At 43.4% G+C, this 15358-nt stretch overlaps 1 protein-coding gene across 1 annotated transcript in view; it reads right to left on the reverse strand.

Moving 5' to 3' along the window:
* The window catches only part of PCSK2 (proprotein convertase subtilisin/kexin type 2), a 242675-nt gene that overhangs the window by 96946 nt on the left and 130371 nt on the right, over positions 1-15358 (reverse strand). The window contains exons 3-5 of the mRNA XM_025264236.3: positions 11221-11334; positions 8912-9020; positions 3951-3988 (exon numbers count right to left, since the gene is read on the reverse strand). Coding sequence (XP_025120021.2) covers positions 3951-3988; positions 8912-9020; positions 11221-11334 — 261 coding nt within the window. The remainder of the gene's footprint in view (positions 1-3950; positions 3989-8911; positions 9021-11220; positions 11335-15358) is intronic.

The raw sequence follows: 15358 nt of genomic DNA on the forward strand, positions 1-15358 counted from the left end.
CTGGGATCAGCCCTCAGCAATGACTGATGGGAGCTGCAGTATAAATACCCCAGCTTCCAGATGTCCCATCCCGTGTGGGAGAACTCTGGTGCCCAGCATGTGCTCACAGATGCCCCGGTGGGATTAAGTTCCAGCTGGTTTGCCATGGTGACTTGCTTGAAATGCACCTCCTGCCACTGCCTTCCCTCTCCCATCTCATTCCTCCTGCCTCTCATCTTGCTTCCTAAGGTCACCTCCCAAATAAAACACTTGCCCTCAAACCCTTGTCTCAGGTCTGCTTTGGCCGGACCCAAACGTGGGCTTTCCCAAAGTTAGTACGTTTCTCTAGAAGAGCACTGGCTAGCTCTCGAATCCAAGCCATTAAGTCACCTAACAAGGTGTGAAGCTGCCTGTTAATCCTTTGCTCAAACAATTTTTGAGTTTATCACCATCCACTGACTTCACTGCCCTCTTGGGCAGGTCTACTCCACTTGCCATCCTCATTCTGTTAATTGTAGTGTAAAATTTTTAATTAAAAATAAAGAAGATAAATCTGGCAGCTTTAAAGTTGCTTTAAAGTAGCTTTAAAGTTGTCACTCTCAACTCTACCCAGGGTGAAGGAGACGCATGACTGGTGAAAACTAGCTGGTTCAAGTTTTCCGCTGAGGAGTTAAGGATGGGCTATTTGGGTGTTCAGTTTTCTCACTTCTACCAAAGACAGAGGACATTTTCAAAGGCATGTATAGTTAGATATACTCACTTTGTAAAGTTAAAAGCATTTTGGTGAGTGCTGAAGACATGGACCCTTCCTCTGGTTGGAAGTTGTTGAATCATGTGGTTCTGTCCAGAGCTCACAGTTTCCATTTGGGTCTTAGATGTCATCTAGTTTAAGTCATTTCTTCAACAACCCTGCCAAATGGCCATCGATGCTCTTCATGAACATTCTCAGGTAAGGAGAGCTCATTACTTCCTGGGAGAGCTAATGCTTTTTATTTATTCCTTAATCATTAGTTTTTGCTTTAACTGAACTAAAATCCTCCTGCAGTGGTCACTCATTGGTGGGAATTTCCATGGGAGAAACTACTGAACAGGCTGAATGCCATATCCATTCTAGAGAACTGGAAATACTTGAAAACGTATTTAATGTGCTTCTTAAGTTGTGTGTGTGTGTGTGTGTGTGTTTTCCCAATTCTTTTCACTCTCCTTAGCCTGTTGTGGTTTGGAGACCCTCAACCACCCTTGTCACCATCTGTCACTACCTCTCTAAAAGTGAGATGCCCATTGGAGGCAACCTAGTTGTCCAGTTATCGGGGATGGCAGAGTTTAAGTAAATTATCACATGAGGCAATACTATATAGCTTCTATAATCAGGTTTTGAAGATTATTTGATAATATAAAAATATCATGACATAACACATGGAAGGGGGGATACTGTATATGCAACAAGAGCCCAATTTTATTAGAAATATACACATAGAAATGAAGTCCAAAATATGTCAAAATGTTAAGAATGGTGATATAGCTAGTTCTGAATCTGTTTTATGTTTTTCTGCATGTTCTACAGAGGACATTTTTTTTTTAATTTATAAACATTTGTTTTGGAAAGAAACAAAGGAAAGAAAAGGAAAAAAGAAAACAGCACTCAAAGAACTCATAGACTTTTCAGATGTGTTCTGATATTGCAGATTTGAGGGGAGCTGACACCCTTCAATGTGTATCTTTCACTTTGCTGATTCAGATGAGGGTTTTTGGCAGGTGAATGACACTGTCCACTGGCATTATACCTACCATTCACCAGAGCCCCAGAAGAATTTTTTTCCCACTTGAATTACTCTCTCTTTTTAATCTGGTGACTGGTGTTGAATTACTATCTCTTTTTTGTCTGGTGACTGGTGTTGGGAACAGCTGTCACAGAAACACCTGGGCTGGGCAGGGGTGGCCAGCTCAATCTCCAGGAAGGGCAGTAAGTGGCCTTAGAAAGAGAGAGGCATGTGCTGCCCGCTGTCCAGCCTGACTGGCAGCCACCCCACAGTGATGCTCTACAGGTTGCAAGAGGAATTCATCCAGGGAGGAAACTAGAAGTGCCTCAGTTGCAAGGGCAGGCCTGAGGCCGAACCTCCGCCTGCAACTGGTTGTCCCTACCATTTCTCTGCAAGGAAGGGCTTCCAAGATCAGAACCTGGGAGAAAACGAGGCACATGCATCTCTCCATCTCTTCTTGGCAAACTCTGCATGGTTTTGCATTTCTGGGGGAGGCAGGGCTTTGGAGTAGTCCAGGTGGCAAAAGTGGTAAGGAATCTGCCTGCCAATGCTGGAGATGCAAGAGATGTCTCCATCCCTGGGTGGGGAAGATCCCCTGGAGGAGGAAACGGCAACCCACTCCAGTATTCTTGCCTGGAAAAGTCCATGGACTGAGGAGTCTGGCGGGCTACAGTTCATGGAGTCTAGAAGAGCTGGACATGTGAATGCACACACGGGGCTTTCAAGGAGACAGACAAGGCCCTGCACAGGGCAGTCCCTCTAAGGAAGCAGAGAAACAGCCAGGCAGTGGCTCCATGTGCCAGCAGGGAGGCCTGGGAGGAGGAGCACCTGCTGTCCTTAGACTCTGCATGTGGTTGGGAGTCTGAATCTATTGAAACAGCTCCTAGACTGTTCTTTCCTTTTTTTGGTCTATTTTTAAAAGTCTTTACTGAATTTGTTACATTATTGTTTCTGTTTTACCTTTCAGTTTTTTGACCCCGACCAGGGAATCGACCCTCATGTTGGAAGGTGAAGTCTTTGCAACTGGACCACCAGGGAAGTCCCAGTTCTTTATTGCTTGATCTAGCAGAGTGGATTCCCATCCATCCAGTGAGATTTGGATTGATGCCTGTTGTTTCTCTCTGGAGGCACATTGGCTGGACAACGCCAATGATTAATTTAACTTTTTTTTTTTTTCCATTAAAAAAGATGCTCAGCCCAATGTACACTCTTCTAGATTTATAAGACCCATGAGATCAATAGAAACCCAGCATGTCTGTGTTCTGCTTCCTGATTTCCTGTCCACCACACGCATGTAAAATCTCCCTTCTTGTTTTGCAGTGTGGACACTCACACCTTCCAGGAAGAACGTGGATCCCCAAATATTTCTTCTTGTTAATCATCTTTCCTCTATTTAAATCTATATTCTCTAAATATATGAGTCTTTTCAGCAAACAAAATACTAAAAAAAAAGTACCTAGATCTGGAAGTTGTAGGAAAAATATAGCTTAGTAATAGTTTGGGTTATTTTAAGTGACTACACTGATGCTTTGATGGTATACTCCCTGGGGTTATAGTAAAGTGACCACTTAAGTTTAAAGGGTTTGCAGATCTTATCAGGAATCAGTAGGTGACTTGCTGGATCAAAAGTCAGAGCCCAGATATTTACTGTGATTTCCTGTTAATATTTTTCCTCTGTCAAGGGATGCTATATGCCATATTTGGATTTGTGGGGAAAGTCATCAGGACAAAGATAATCTTAAGAAGGTGGCATGCTTGCTCTCATAAAGCTGTGGGTTTTGTGCGAGTTGCTGCCCTTTGGGCTTTTTGCCATCAGTTTTGTCCAGCAAGAACCCAAATGGCTCATTTCCACCCTCCAGTCAATGTCCTCAGCTGGAGCTGATTTTAAACTTTGCCAAGGCTCTCTGTCCCTGCTCCCTCTATCTTTTCTTTCTTGACACTTTGTCCTTTCAGACCTCAGTTCCTTCTTTTTCTCTCCAAAGTCACTCACCTTTGCCTGGTCCAGGCCCCACGCCTCATCTGTCTTTGACGTGAGCTGCAGCTTCTATAAAATGGGCCGTCTGGTATGTGTGCATGTGCAGGGTACCTGTGTGCCCTGGGTGTGGCCTACGTGCAGGCAGGTGTGTGTGTATGCGTGTGTCCTCCCACCACCAGGGGCACTAGAGCATTTAGGACACGCGCGATTCCCCACACAGGGCAGCTTACACTTACGTAGTTTGAGGCCAGGTCCGGGTGGAGGTAGTCAATTCCTGTAAAAAGACAAGAGCACAGGAACAGAGGGTTAATACCTGCCACGTGTTCTCAGGAAACCTGCTCAAGAAGTCACCTTCTGTGTGGGCATCAGAAGATGGGGAGGGGGTGAGCGCTGGGCCCCTGCCTCAGGTACCCCTGGGGGAGGGCACTGCCCACCCTCACACCCCAGATGCAGAGCCAGTGGCCACCATATGTGTCAGAGGAGTGAAGCCAGTTACAGCTCAGGGCCCTAGCATAACACTTCTGACACAAATGTCAGCTTAGTGGCCCCAAGATGGACGTCTCATCAGAGAAGTGATCTAAGAGAGATTTGTGGAAGTCCTGACATTTCTAAAGCATCAGCTGGCATTTCTTCTGAAGTGAAGCCTGCCCTGGGGAGGAAAAGTGATGATTATTTAACAGGGCTCAGACAACAGTGGATTAGGAGAGCATTGCCAGGCACGGAAATAACAAGAGAAACATGGCTTGGCAAGAAAAGCCATTAGGCAAAGGGCAAGTGGCTTCCTGGAGGTGTCCCAGGTGGGAACTGGTTCTTGTTTTTGCAGAAAGCTTTCCAGGGAGCCCGAGACTATGAGTCTTCTGGTGGGAGTCCTGTGCTTTCTCCTGCATGTGGCTTGTCTTATTGTCCAAGGGTCATTGCAACGGTAGGATTATGGTCCCTGACGCTGCTGGGATCCATCAACATGTAGATCTCAGAAAGCACTGAGGAACTTCAAAGGGCAAATTGCAAAGCTCTCATCCAGGTCTGTAGTATCATCTAATCATTGAAAAGCAGCAACAACATCAGAGCATCCAGCTCTCTCAGAAATTGGCTGGGTTCCTGCACTACCTAGTATCATGGTTATGAGTGTAGTCTTTGGAGTCAAAGACCAGAGTTTTAATTCCAACCATGCTGCTGACTGGCTGAGTGACTTCAGGCAAGGTACTTGGCTTCTCTGTGCTTCCTTTCTTCTCAACCGGTAGGGGTGAAAACAGTGTGGTCTTATTCCAGTAACTCTATTGGGTTGCAATATTTGCAAGCCAGAGGCATCATTAAGTCTTGATCATCATTAAGTGTCAATCATCTTTGCTGCATGCATAACAAGGCCGGGCCACATTGTAGCTTTGTCCTGCAAAAAAGAACTTGCATCCAAATGTATATTTTTAAAAGGAAGTTTTCCTTTTTTTTTTTTTTCTGGTTGCACAAGTAATTCCTGGACTGGGAGTCACTGATCTACTGATGTTTTCACATCAGAAGCAACTGCTATTGTTACTCTGCTTTCTACAGTTTGGGAGACGATAGCCAGGCCCTTCTCTTTCACCTCCTTTACCCTGCTCCCCAAAACTGCAGGAAGACAGGGGGAGGAAGATAAAAAGCTAATATTTTTAAAGTTTCAGACCGTTGTTCTGGACCCTGATTCAGAGATGTTAGTGTAGGCTGTGGGATGGAGCTGGGAATAAGCACAGGCTGTGAGACTACCAGATCCAGTTCTATCCGGGCTCAGGCACCGAAATGTTTATGTGACTCTGGCCGCATAGATTCTCTGAGTCTCAGCTTCCTCATCTTTGAAACAGAGGTACTGTTCTCCTCGAAAAGCAGTTTTCGAGGTCGGAGCCAGTTCACTGAAAGTGTTTAGCTTGCAGTAAACACATAACCAATTACATTCCTTGCATCCTCATCAGTACTTTCATTGACCACATTACTAGAGTTTTGTGGATGGTGTAGAAAGAAGAAATAATTCAAAAAGTCTACAGGCTTTATTGAGCTCCAAAATCACTGCAGACAGTGACTGCAGCCATGAAATGAAAAGATGCTTTCTCCTTGGGAGAAAAGCTATGACAAACCTAGACAGCATATTAAAAAGCAGAGACATCACTTTGCTGACAAAGGTCCATCTAGTCAAAGCTATGGTTTTTGCAGTAGTCATGTATGGATGTGAGAGTTGGACTATAACGCCAAAGAATTGATACTTTTGAACTGTGGTGTTAGAGGAGACTCTTGAGAGTCCCTTGGATGGCAAGGAGATCAAATCAGTCAATCCTAAAGGAAATCAGTCCTGAATATTTATTGAAAGGACTGACGCTGAAGCTGCAGTTCCAATATTTTGGCCACCTGAGGCAAAGAGCTGACTCATTAGAAAGGACCTTGATGCTGGGAAAGGCTGAGGGCAGGAAGAGAAAGGAGTGACAGAGGATGAGTTGGTTGGATGGCATCACCGACTCCATGGACATGAGTGTAAGCAAACTCTGGGAGATAGTGAAGGACAGGGAAGCCTGGTGTGCTGCAGTCCATGGGATCACAAAAGTCCAACATGACTGAGAGACTGAACAACAGCAGCAACTTGGTTTTAGAGTGTTGTGTTGAAATTAAATTGTCCTATATGTTTGTTGAAATTGGTAACATTTTGTGCACTCATTGTTAGGCAAAACATGTTGTTACAAACAGATAAGTTTAAAAGAAAAGATACACACACATGCAGAGAATAAGTTTCTTTTCCTCTAACAGTTAATTTTTAAAATATGGCTTCCTGTTCTGATGATTCAAGTTACTTAGGAGAGGAATTTTCTAAGATGTGGTAGTCTCATCTCTGTGATGGGAAAATATTGAAGCCAAGAGATAATTTGAAGACCGAAGGAAATCAGAATTAAAACAAGATAAATTTAGCCTAATTAAAATAAAAGATGTTTAATTAGGTTAAGTGGAAGACTGAATGTTAAGTTAGAACAGACACAGACTTTGGTCTGAGGAAGATTATTGACAGATGGATTAAGGATGACAGACATGATCCAGAAAAATAATAACAAACTAAGCATGAAAATGATAACCTGGTAATTAAATAGTATTTCAATGTTTTGGTATATTTGATTATCTTTTGAGGCGGAAGACACTGAATACATCTTCTTAATCAGCTTATTTATTTTTCAATTCTTGTATTATTAATGGATTCATTCCTGTTTTCATTCACAGGTTTATGGTCAGCAATGAATGCCAGGTGCTACGCAGGTCTTGGAAAAACAGACCATTTAGACACAGAACCTGAGCTGAACAGCCACCTAAGGCTTGCAGTCTACAGGGGGCGCTGACTCATCACCAGACCATCATGATGCAATATGGTGCGCAAATGACAAATACTTGGTTATACTTTAGTTCATAAATCACTGGTATCCTGTCATTAGTTTGAAAGTCTACTCTACAACAGTCCAAATCCTCAGGAATTGCTGACAGTTCTGGAGCCCTCAGGGAATCAACAAGGGGCTGCATGTGCATATCCTTAGTTACAATGTTAACAGTTCAGTTGAGACTTTGGAGGTTTTGTAAGAGCAAGGTGCCTGCCTGTGACCACTTTTAAGGGTGCTGCTCTGATCCCCCAGATGCTTGGTGATGAAATGGTGATTCCAGTATAACCTAGGCAGGTTCCCCCCAAACCTACATGCATCTTTCTCCTAGGTGAGCTGGCCTCAACCGTGGTGCTTTCTGAGCCAAAGCAGCAGGAAGGAAAAACAGGTAAGCTGCCCACAATGGCATGAGTGTGTGTGTACACATATACACATACACTCACTCTTGTGAGAGCTCTTTTTTTTTCCTGTGAAAGCCCTCGGCCACTGGAGAAAGCTTTTGCCTCCACTTCAAAACATCTCACACCTCAGAAAGCACTGGGCATTGTTTTCATGTCGATATTTAATTGAGCCGGCACAAAGACACGCTGATTTTAAGCACGCTGTCTGTCCTTGTTTTCCATCAATCCTGCTTCAAAGGCTTGCTTTAGAGAACATCATATTCTTTGAGGATCTTGAGAAGAGAAAGGCTCCATTGCTTCATTTCTGTACAGACTTTATAGGTACTTGGACCAATACTGCCCAGCAGAGCTTTTATGGAGGATCCAGACGGCTGATGAGAGGTGAAAGTGCACCCCCAATGAGAAGCCTGCAGGGTAGAGGTACTCCAGAATCTCAGCAGAGCCAATGGCATGTGTAGTTAGAAAAACAGCAGTTCATCAAACCCTTTGGCTTTCATATCATGATCTATAAAAAATAAAGCTCCGCTAAATCTTTGTCGGGCAGGCATGTGGGATAGAATTAACATTACACGGGGGCAAGTATAGTAAACTGTGATCACTTTGCTTTACCAGGGCTCATTCTGAAGGCAGCAATAAAGTCAAAATGCTTTGGGGGATCTAGAGCCACACTGCCTAATGGAACTTTCTGTGATGATAGAAATGAAGTGGAATTGAATTGCCGCTAGCCCCATGTGGTTATTGAGACCTTGAAATTAAGTGAATGTGATTGAGGAATTGAATTTTTAATTGTATTTAGCTTTAACTAATTAAAACTTAAATATAAATAGCCACATATGGCTAGTGGCTACTACATTGAACAGTGTGGATCTACAGACATAGGTGGTAAATATAAACAGGTTTAGAAGCTGTTTCAAGGTGAGATATAAGCAGTATTTGTTGTTGCTGTTGTTTAGTCGCTAAATCCTGTCTGGCTCTTTTGTGACCCGCATGGACTGTAGCCTGCCAGGCTCCTCTATCTGTGGGATTTCCCAGGCAAGAATGCTGGAGTGGGTTGCCATTTCCTTCCCCAGGAGATCTTCCCAACCCAGGGATCGAACCCACGTCTCTTGCATTGGCAGGTGGATTCTTTACCACAGGAGCCACCAGGGGAAGTCCAGTGGCCCCAGTGAGAAATTATAATTCAGTGGTTGTCAACTTTCATTTGTTCATTAAAAAAATGTAAACTTATTAACTCAGTACATATTTGTGAAGGTCTTGAGGATCACTGACGTGAGGAGGGTGAGGATGTCGGCACAGTATACATGACCATGCCCAGCCTCTGGCCCTCCTACCTCTGACTCCCGAACGATGGATCTTTTCCGTTCCAAAGACATGCAAAAGACACACTTGGTTCCAGATGAATGAAGCTTTTGGAATACTCACCATCGTCCATAATTCCAATGGTAACACCTTTCCCTGTGTATCCCAGCTCCCAGGCTTCTGCCACATTCAAGTCGAGACCGGGAGTACCATCAGCTTGCCCGGTATTGATCTGGTTCAGGAATGCCAAAGCAGAGGCTCTTATTAGTTTGGTGTGGATGGTAAAGCACCAGATGGTAAGCATTTGCTTGACACACTCTGCAGCCAGCATTTGCTTGACACACTCTGCAGCCACCTGATATTTCAGGGCCAGATCAGAGGTCACGTCTTCCATGAAACAGGACTTAGGGGTGTTCCCTCCATCCACCTCTTCTAGTCTGCTCCTTCTGTTTTTTGATACACAGAACACCGGTATTTTCTGTCTCATGGAAATATTCAAATGCAATTTCTGTCTCCCTACCTCATTACTGGATCATCATCTTTAAACTCCTGAGGGCTAACATTGCAAGAAACCCTCCCCAGTTTAGAATTAAGTGCTCACAACTCTTGTAGCTCTGTATTTATTCCTCACTTTCAGAATTTAGTTCGTATTGTCTTGCTTTATTCTGATTGAATAATTTCCTCACTAAATAATAATATCCTTTGCAAGAGGGAGCATGCTCTATTTACTTTTTTAAGTTCAATATCCCCACACCAAGTCTCGCTTAAAATTATTTGTTGAACTGAATTAAAGACAGCTGCCTCACCTTTAGTGCAAGTTCTAATATAAGAAATAAAAAAAGCCTTCTGCCTTAAAAAAATCAAAAAAGAAAGAAAAGGAAAAAATAAAAATTCCATACAAATATGTTCACTACCCTCTTCTTATGCATTTTTGTCCTGCAGAGATTCTCTCAAAGATAAATCATTAAAAAAAAAATAGGGAAGTTAGAGCTGGTATTGACAGATGCCCACAGTGACAAGTAGCTGGTACGATGCTGCTGAAAGATGTAAATATCATTCAGTTCAGTTCAGTTCAGTTGCTCAGTAGTGTCTGACTCTTTGCGACCCCATGAATCGCAGCAAGCCAGTCCTCCCTGTCCATCACCAACTCCCGGAGTTCACTCAAACTCATGTCCATTGAGTCAGTGATACCTTCCAGCCATCTCATCCTCTGTTGTCCCCTTCTTCTCCTGCCCCCAATCCCTTCCAGCATCAGAGTCTTTTCCAATGAGTCAACTCTTATTAGGGCTCTTTATAGAAATGACTACTCTTCTCCTAAGCACATGTGAAGATGACACCTCATGCCCTGGAAGTTAGAACCATGTGACTGGTTTTGGCCAATGGAATGTGAGTTTACATGCCATTCATCACGTCCAGGCAGAAACTTTAAGAGCCAGTGCGTGATTTGCTTTTCTCCCGCCATTGAGTTGCTCCTGTAACCAGGGATTGGGATGCAGCTAAGATGAAGCCTGGGTACCTAAGGGATTTCAAAGTGTTGGATGCATAACGTGAGTGAGAAACAAGCTTTGATGTTGTTATTCCACTCTGATTTGTGGGTTGTTTGTTATTGTAAGATACCTAGGCAATCCTAACACACATAAACTCATTCAGTTACCCAGACTGGATTTATAGAATTCCCTGCCCTGAAGCCTAGAGCATAGTCCAGCTCTGAAACTCCAAGGGAAAAATTGTGATGCAGTCCTACAATGGGCTGTTTATAAATTACAAACATTTACAAATTAGTCACCCCTTCCGTTCCATATACCCTGTGGTTTGGGTTGGTTTGGAGGCACATGAGCCCGTCTCTTTTAAACATAACCCAACCCACCCAAATAGGTTGTGAAAATATATTTGTTTCACCAGACAGACTAGGATTCTGTGCCTTGAATCCTACATCAGTTAAGCTCTACTGAATTGACTGCCTTTATTGTAGGAAGCACCAATAGGTGGTACTCCTGTGACTTTAGTCTCTGAGTTTTCTTGCTTGTCCCTTGTGAAGTCACCCCACTCTTTTCTCTTACACCTGTGGCCCCATCCTTGCCTCCCAGTCCTCTGCCTTTTGAGGCCCTGGTTACTCCTCCCAGAACTTTGACTTGACTTTCACATGTTTCTGCAAGTCTTCACTTATACACTGGTCTGGGAGAAACCGAGCAGCTCTTGGTAGTTGCTTTGAACCCAGAAGGTCATGGCTGTTTAGCAGTTCCAGAAAGAAAGCCGATTAGAGAATGAGATGTGTGGAAGGTGATGGAAAATCAATACTGATCAGAGGGGACAGAAAAGTTCCCCTAAGCTGGTGCTGGCTAGCATCCCACAGACTAATGAGGAAATAGAAATGCATCTTTTGTCTGAAGTCCCAGGATGAGAACCGTTATGAAAGGGACGGAGATGCTTACCAGGTACCATTGCTTCGTGAAAAGAGGGTCATTCACGTTGATGTCGATCTCGTTGATGTCTCTGTACCCTCGCTTTTTCCGGTTGAATCCTTCCTGCTGCAAGGCCCTCTTTACCTGGAATGACAATGCCTGAGTGTTACCTGACTATTGGTCGAACACCCCTCTTCTAGAATTCATTTCCACAAATTCAAATTCCGTTTGTATATAATGTTTTTTTTTTTTTTTCATTCCCTCAGTAGAAGCTGAGCTCATCTCATGAACACTCTTACTTTCTGATTATTTCCCAAGATAATTTACTATTGCTTGCATTGAACAAAAAGGCCATGGGGATGGCCTTCAGTGAGTTTTGTGAGAATAAGAATTAGGTGGAGATAAGGTGGTAGGGGGCATTAGGTGAAATAAAACAATAGAACACTTGCATTAAGGGAATGAATGTGATTTCAGAGAGGGAGGGGGTGGACCCATCACAGCCTAGTTTTCTGGAGGCACCATAATGAAGAGGAAAAGTTAAAATTTTACAGAAAATTTACCTCCTGCTCCTTCTGCCTCTGTAACCCAGCTTGCTCCTTACAAAGTCTGGATCACATAGGTCTCAGAAAGTGGGGACTCACAATACTAGGAACTGGAGCTTATCTCACTCACCCTTGTCCTGCTCTTTGCAATCGCTCTAGCCCCTGCAAACCTGCTTAATCATGCCTGTCTGTGTATAAAAAGCTCTGTAACCCCTTTGTTCGGGGCTCAGAGCTTGGAGTGTTAACTCTTCCGGAAGCCCACCAGCGTAATAAACCTGAGTTCTCCAACCCTCTGAGTATGGTGTTTGGTTTCTCCAGTACTGGTTTCTGCAACAACAGTAGCCACTTTTATTGACAGTCCTGTACTATCACATTTAGGAATCAGCCAAAACAAAACATCAAAAGCAAGAAAAAAAGAAAAACCTGCCCGACAAGCCAGTAAGTCCACAACAAAGTTCTAGAAGGTGAGTGAGGGAACCTCAAAGATAAATTGGTGCTCTCTTTGCAATGATGACACTTCTTCTGGGGACAGTCAGATTGAACCCCAAGCCCTTGGATGGAAATGAAACTTAGGAGCTGAATCAGGAGGCTCCTGGCAACAGCTGGGCTTTGTCCCAAAAGGGAAGCTTTCTTTCCACTTGGGCAAAAATGAACTCATCATGCAGTAGCTGTAGCTGAACATCTACCTGCTCCAGGACTATGCAAATGGGTAAAAGGGTATGTTCTGGATGCTGTTAATTTTTTACAATTATATTTTGTTGCCAAAGGTTCATTTCTCCTTCTGCCATATTCCCCAGTATATTGGGGGGATGACCTCAAGTCCACTGGGTTCTGTGCTTGTGGGAGTGAAATTCCAGGCACCAACCTCTTGTAAAGGAACCGAAGCCTCTCTGCCTCAGAAGGTGTCTCTCTTCCAGGGTCTGAATCATGGGGAAATGGTGTGAGGGCAGAAAGGACCCTTGGAGGGTGTTTATCTCAGAGGCTCACTCACCAGACCCCACCCCCTAAAGGATCCTTGCCACTGTTGGCCACAGCCCAGCCTGGAGCCCCCCAGGACCAATCCTTCAGCCTCCCACAGACCGTGAGCTCCGCACCACTTTCCAACAGATTCACTTTCACTTACATGATTCAGAATCAATTTCTGTTGCCTACACCCATGAACTCAGATACGGGACGAGGGAAAACAGAAGACTCCACGTTAGGAGTGAAGCTGGAAGGGGGTGAATAGAGAGACCACAGGCATGACTGAAAACCCTCCCTTTCCTTGCTGCCCTGGGAGGTGAGGGAGGCTGTGGCTGAGCAGTTCCTCACTTTCCTGCTCCACACGTGGACACAGGAAGGCCCGGGCTTATTCGCCAGAAAAATTCTCAATTCTGCAAGAAACTGTCCATGTAGAGAAGTTGTGGGTGTGCCATTTGCTCTGTGACTTCTTTGTGGGGAATGGGGAGTCCAACAAGAGACATTCCCTGTGATACAGTTAACCCCTACCCCTTGAAAGTGAGGTGAATGTGTTTGTCGCTCAGTTGTATCCAACTCATTGTGACCCCACAGACTGTAGCCCGCCAGGCTCCTCTGTCCATGGGATTCTCCAGGCTAGAATAGAGGAGCAGATTGCCATTTCCTACTCCAAGCAATCTTCCCCACCCAGGGATTGAACCTGCATCTCTTTACCACTGAAACTCTGAGAAGCCCTTAATTTACTACCTCAAGCTTCAATTCTATTTAGATTCTTCACAGATTGGGCACTCCAAACCTGAATTTCTTTGTCCTGACAATTCTTCACAAATTTATTGTTTCTTTGTCTAAAAAGTATAAAAGCTGCCTGCTTTGGCCACTTCTTAGGTCCTATGGATTCTATGAGACCTCCATGTGCATGAATTAAATTTTGTTTCTTTTTCTTCCATTAATCTGTCTCATGTCCATTTTAGTATTAGACCAGCCATGGGAACCTGTGAGTAGCACAAGGGAGGTTTCTTCCTCCCCTACACTCTCAACCTGTAAAGAGCCACCAAATGCCCCCTCTCAAAGCTTCTGGTTACTAGAATTTCCAGTACAGGAACTGGAGCTTGCCTGCCCATCCTGAATGCCCATCTTCCCATTTTGGTCCCACACCCAAGTCTTCACCTGCTCTGCTCTCAGATGGGGACCTTGCCTGGCCTCCCCTGGTTGGCGGTGGCCCCATCATATAGACTTATGTTGGAAAACTCTGCAGGTTGTTCCCAGAAGCATGAGACCAGGAAGACTATCTCAGATTCCATCTTTTCCAATAACAGTGGAGGAATGGCTGTCACAACGTCACTTCAAACTCAGACCAAGTGCATTCTAATGAAAAGGCTGTCTAACTTCATTTCCATAAAATTAATTTTTAATTTCATAAATTAGTTTTTAATGGAGACCAGTGATGCTTTGGAAAGCCATGCTTACTGGACAGCATCCTCCTTGTAACTCAGAAGCACCGCAGTGTGACTTGAAAGGTCTATAGTTTTGCACCTTATGTTATTAAAAACCAAGAATCCTAAGACTGCAGAGTGCTTTCTGAATCATGTCCTCAGTGAAGATCATAGTTAGAGTTCCAAGAGGGATGAACACCTTTAAGACATATATTTTCACTTGTTACACAAAAAACTAGATAACAGCGTTTCCCCTACAATGGTACCATATACTGCCATCAGTCGCTTTTGCGTTTTGGTTCTTGTCCAATCCTAACTTGCATTTAAACCTAATTTTTACATAATAGTAATCACATCATTGATAAAATTGAGCACCCTTTCTTTATTGAGTATCTGACCATAAGAATCTTAATACATTGCTACATAGCTCTCATCTCTTAATTTTTAATGGCTTCCTAAACATTCCATAGAGGAATGTACCATAACTTATACAACGAGTTCCCTCTTAGTGGTCATTTAATTGTTTTCTATTGTAAGTGAAATTGCCATGAGCAGAGAGATGAGGTTATAAACTATTTTTAAAGACCTCTGGGGAAGGTTTCAGTGTTACAATTCTACGTGTGATAAAGCTCTTAATGTCAGAGAAGTATTTCCTAGCATCTATAATCTTCCCTCACATTATAACTAAAAGACCAGTTTTATTCTCTTTTCTTCCTCCTATGAACTGTAACCTTTCACAGATGATTCCTTTCATTACCACTTAGATGTAGGACCAATGACACGCATAAAACTTAACCATGGCTTCTCGCCTTTTCAAAAAAAAAAAAAATATATATATATATATAACATACAGTTAGCTTTGGTATTTAGTTTTAGAATGCTCCCCCAAGTTGGTTCATTGACTTAAACATTTATACAAATAAAAAAATATGAGAAAGCAGGTGTATGTGTTACTGGGTATTATTTTATTACAAATGAACAGATGGATATTCTACGATTCAGGTTCAGGTTTTAAACCTTAATTGGAAACATGTACAAACACAGATTTTGCTGGAACAACTCCACCTACTGCCTTCCCTTCCTTGTGTCTCCCCTCAATGAAGAGATTTTCAGTCCACAAACGTTTTTGTGAATCTACAATATGCTAGTTACAGACGGTACTAGGGTGAGGCAGACATCCCTGCATGTTGGCATACTCTTTTACAAGTTGCATTAACAAGGTACTTTCACTACATT

The sequence above is a fragment of the Bubalus bubalis genome, chromosome 14, assembly GCF_019923935.1.
Source record: "Bubalus bubalis isolate 160015118507 breed Murrah chromosome 14, NDDB_SH_1, whole genome shotgun sequence".
Classification (NCBI taxonomy): domain Eukaryota; kingdom Metazoa; phylum Chordata; class Mammalia; order Artiodactyla; family Bovidae; genus Bubalus; species Bubalus bubalis.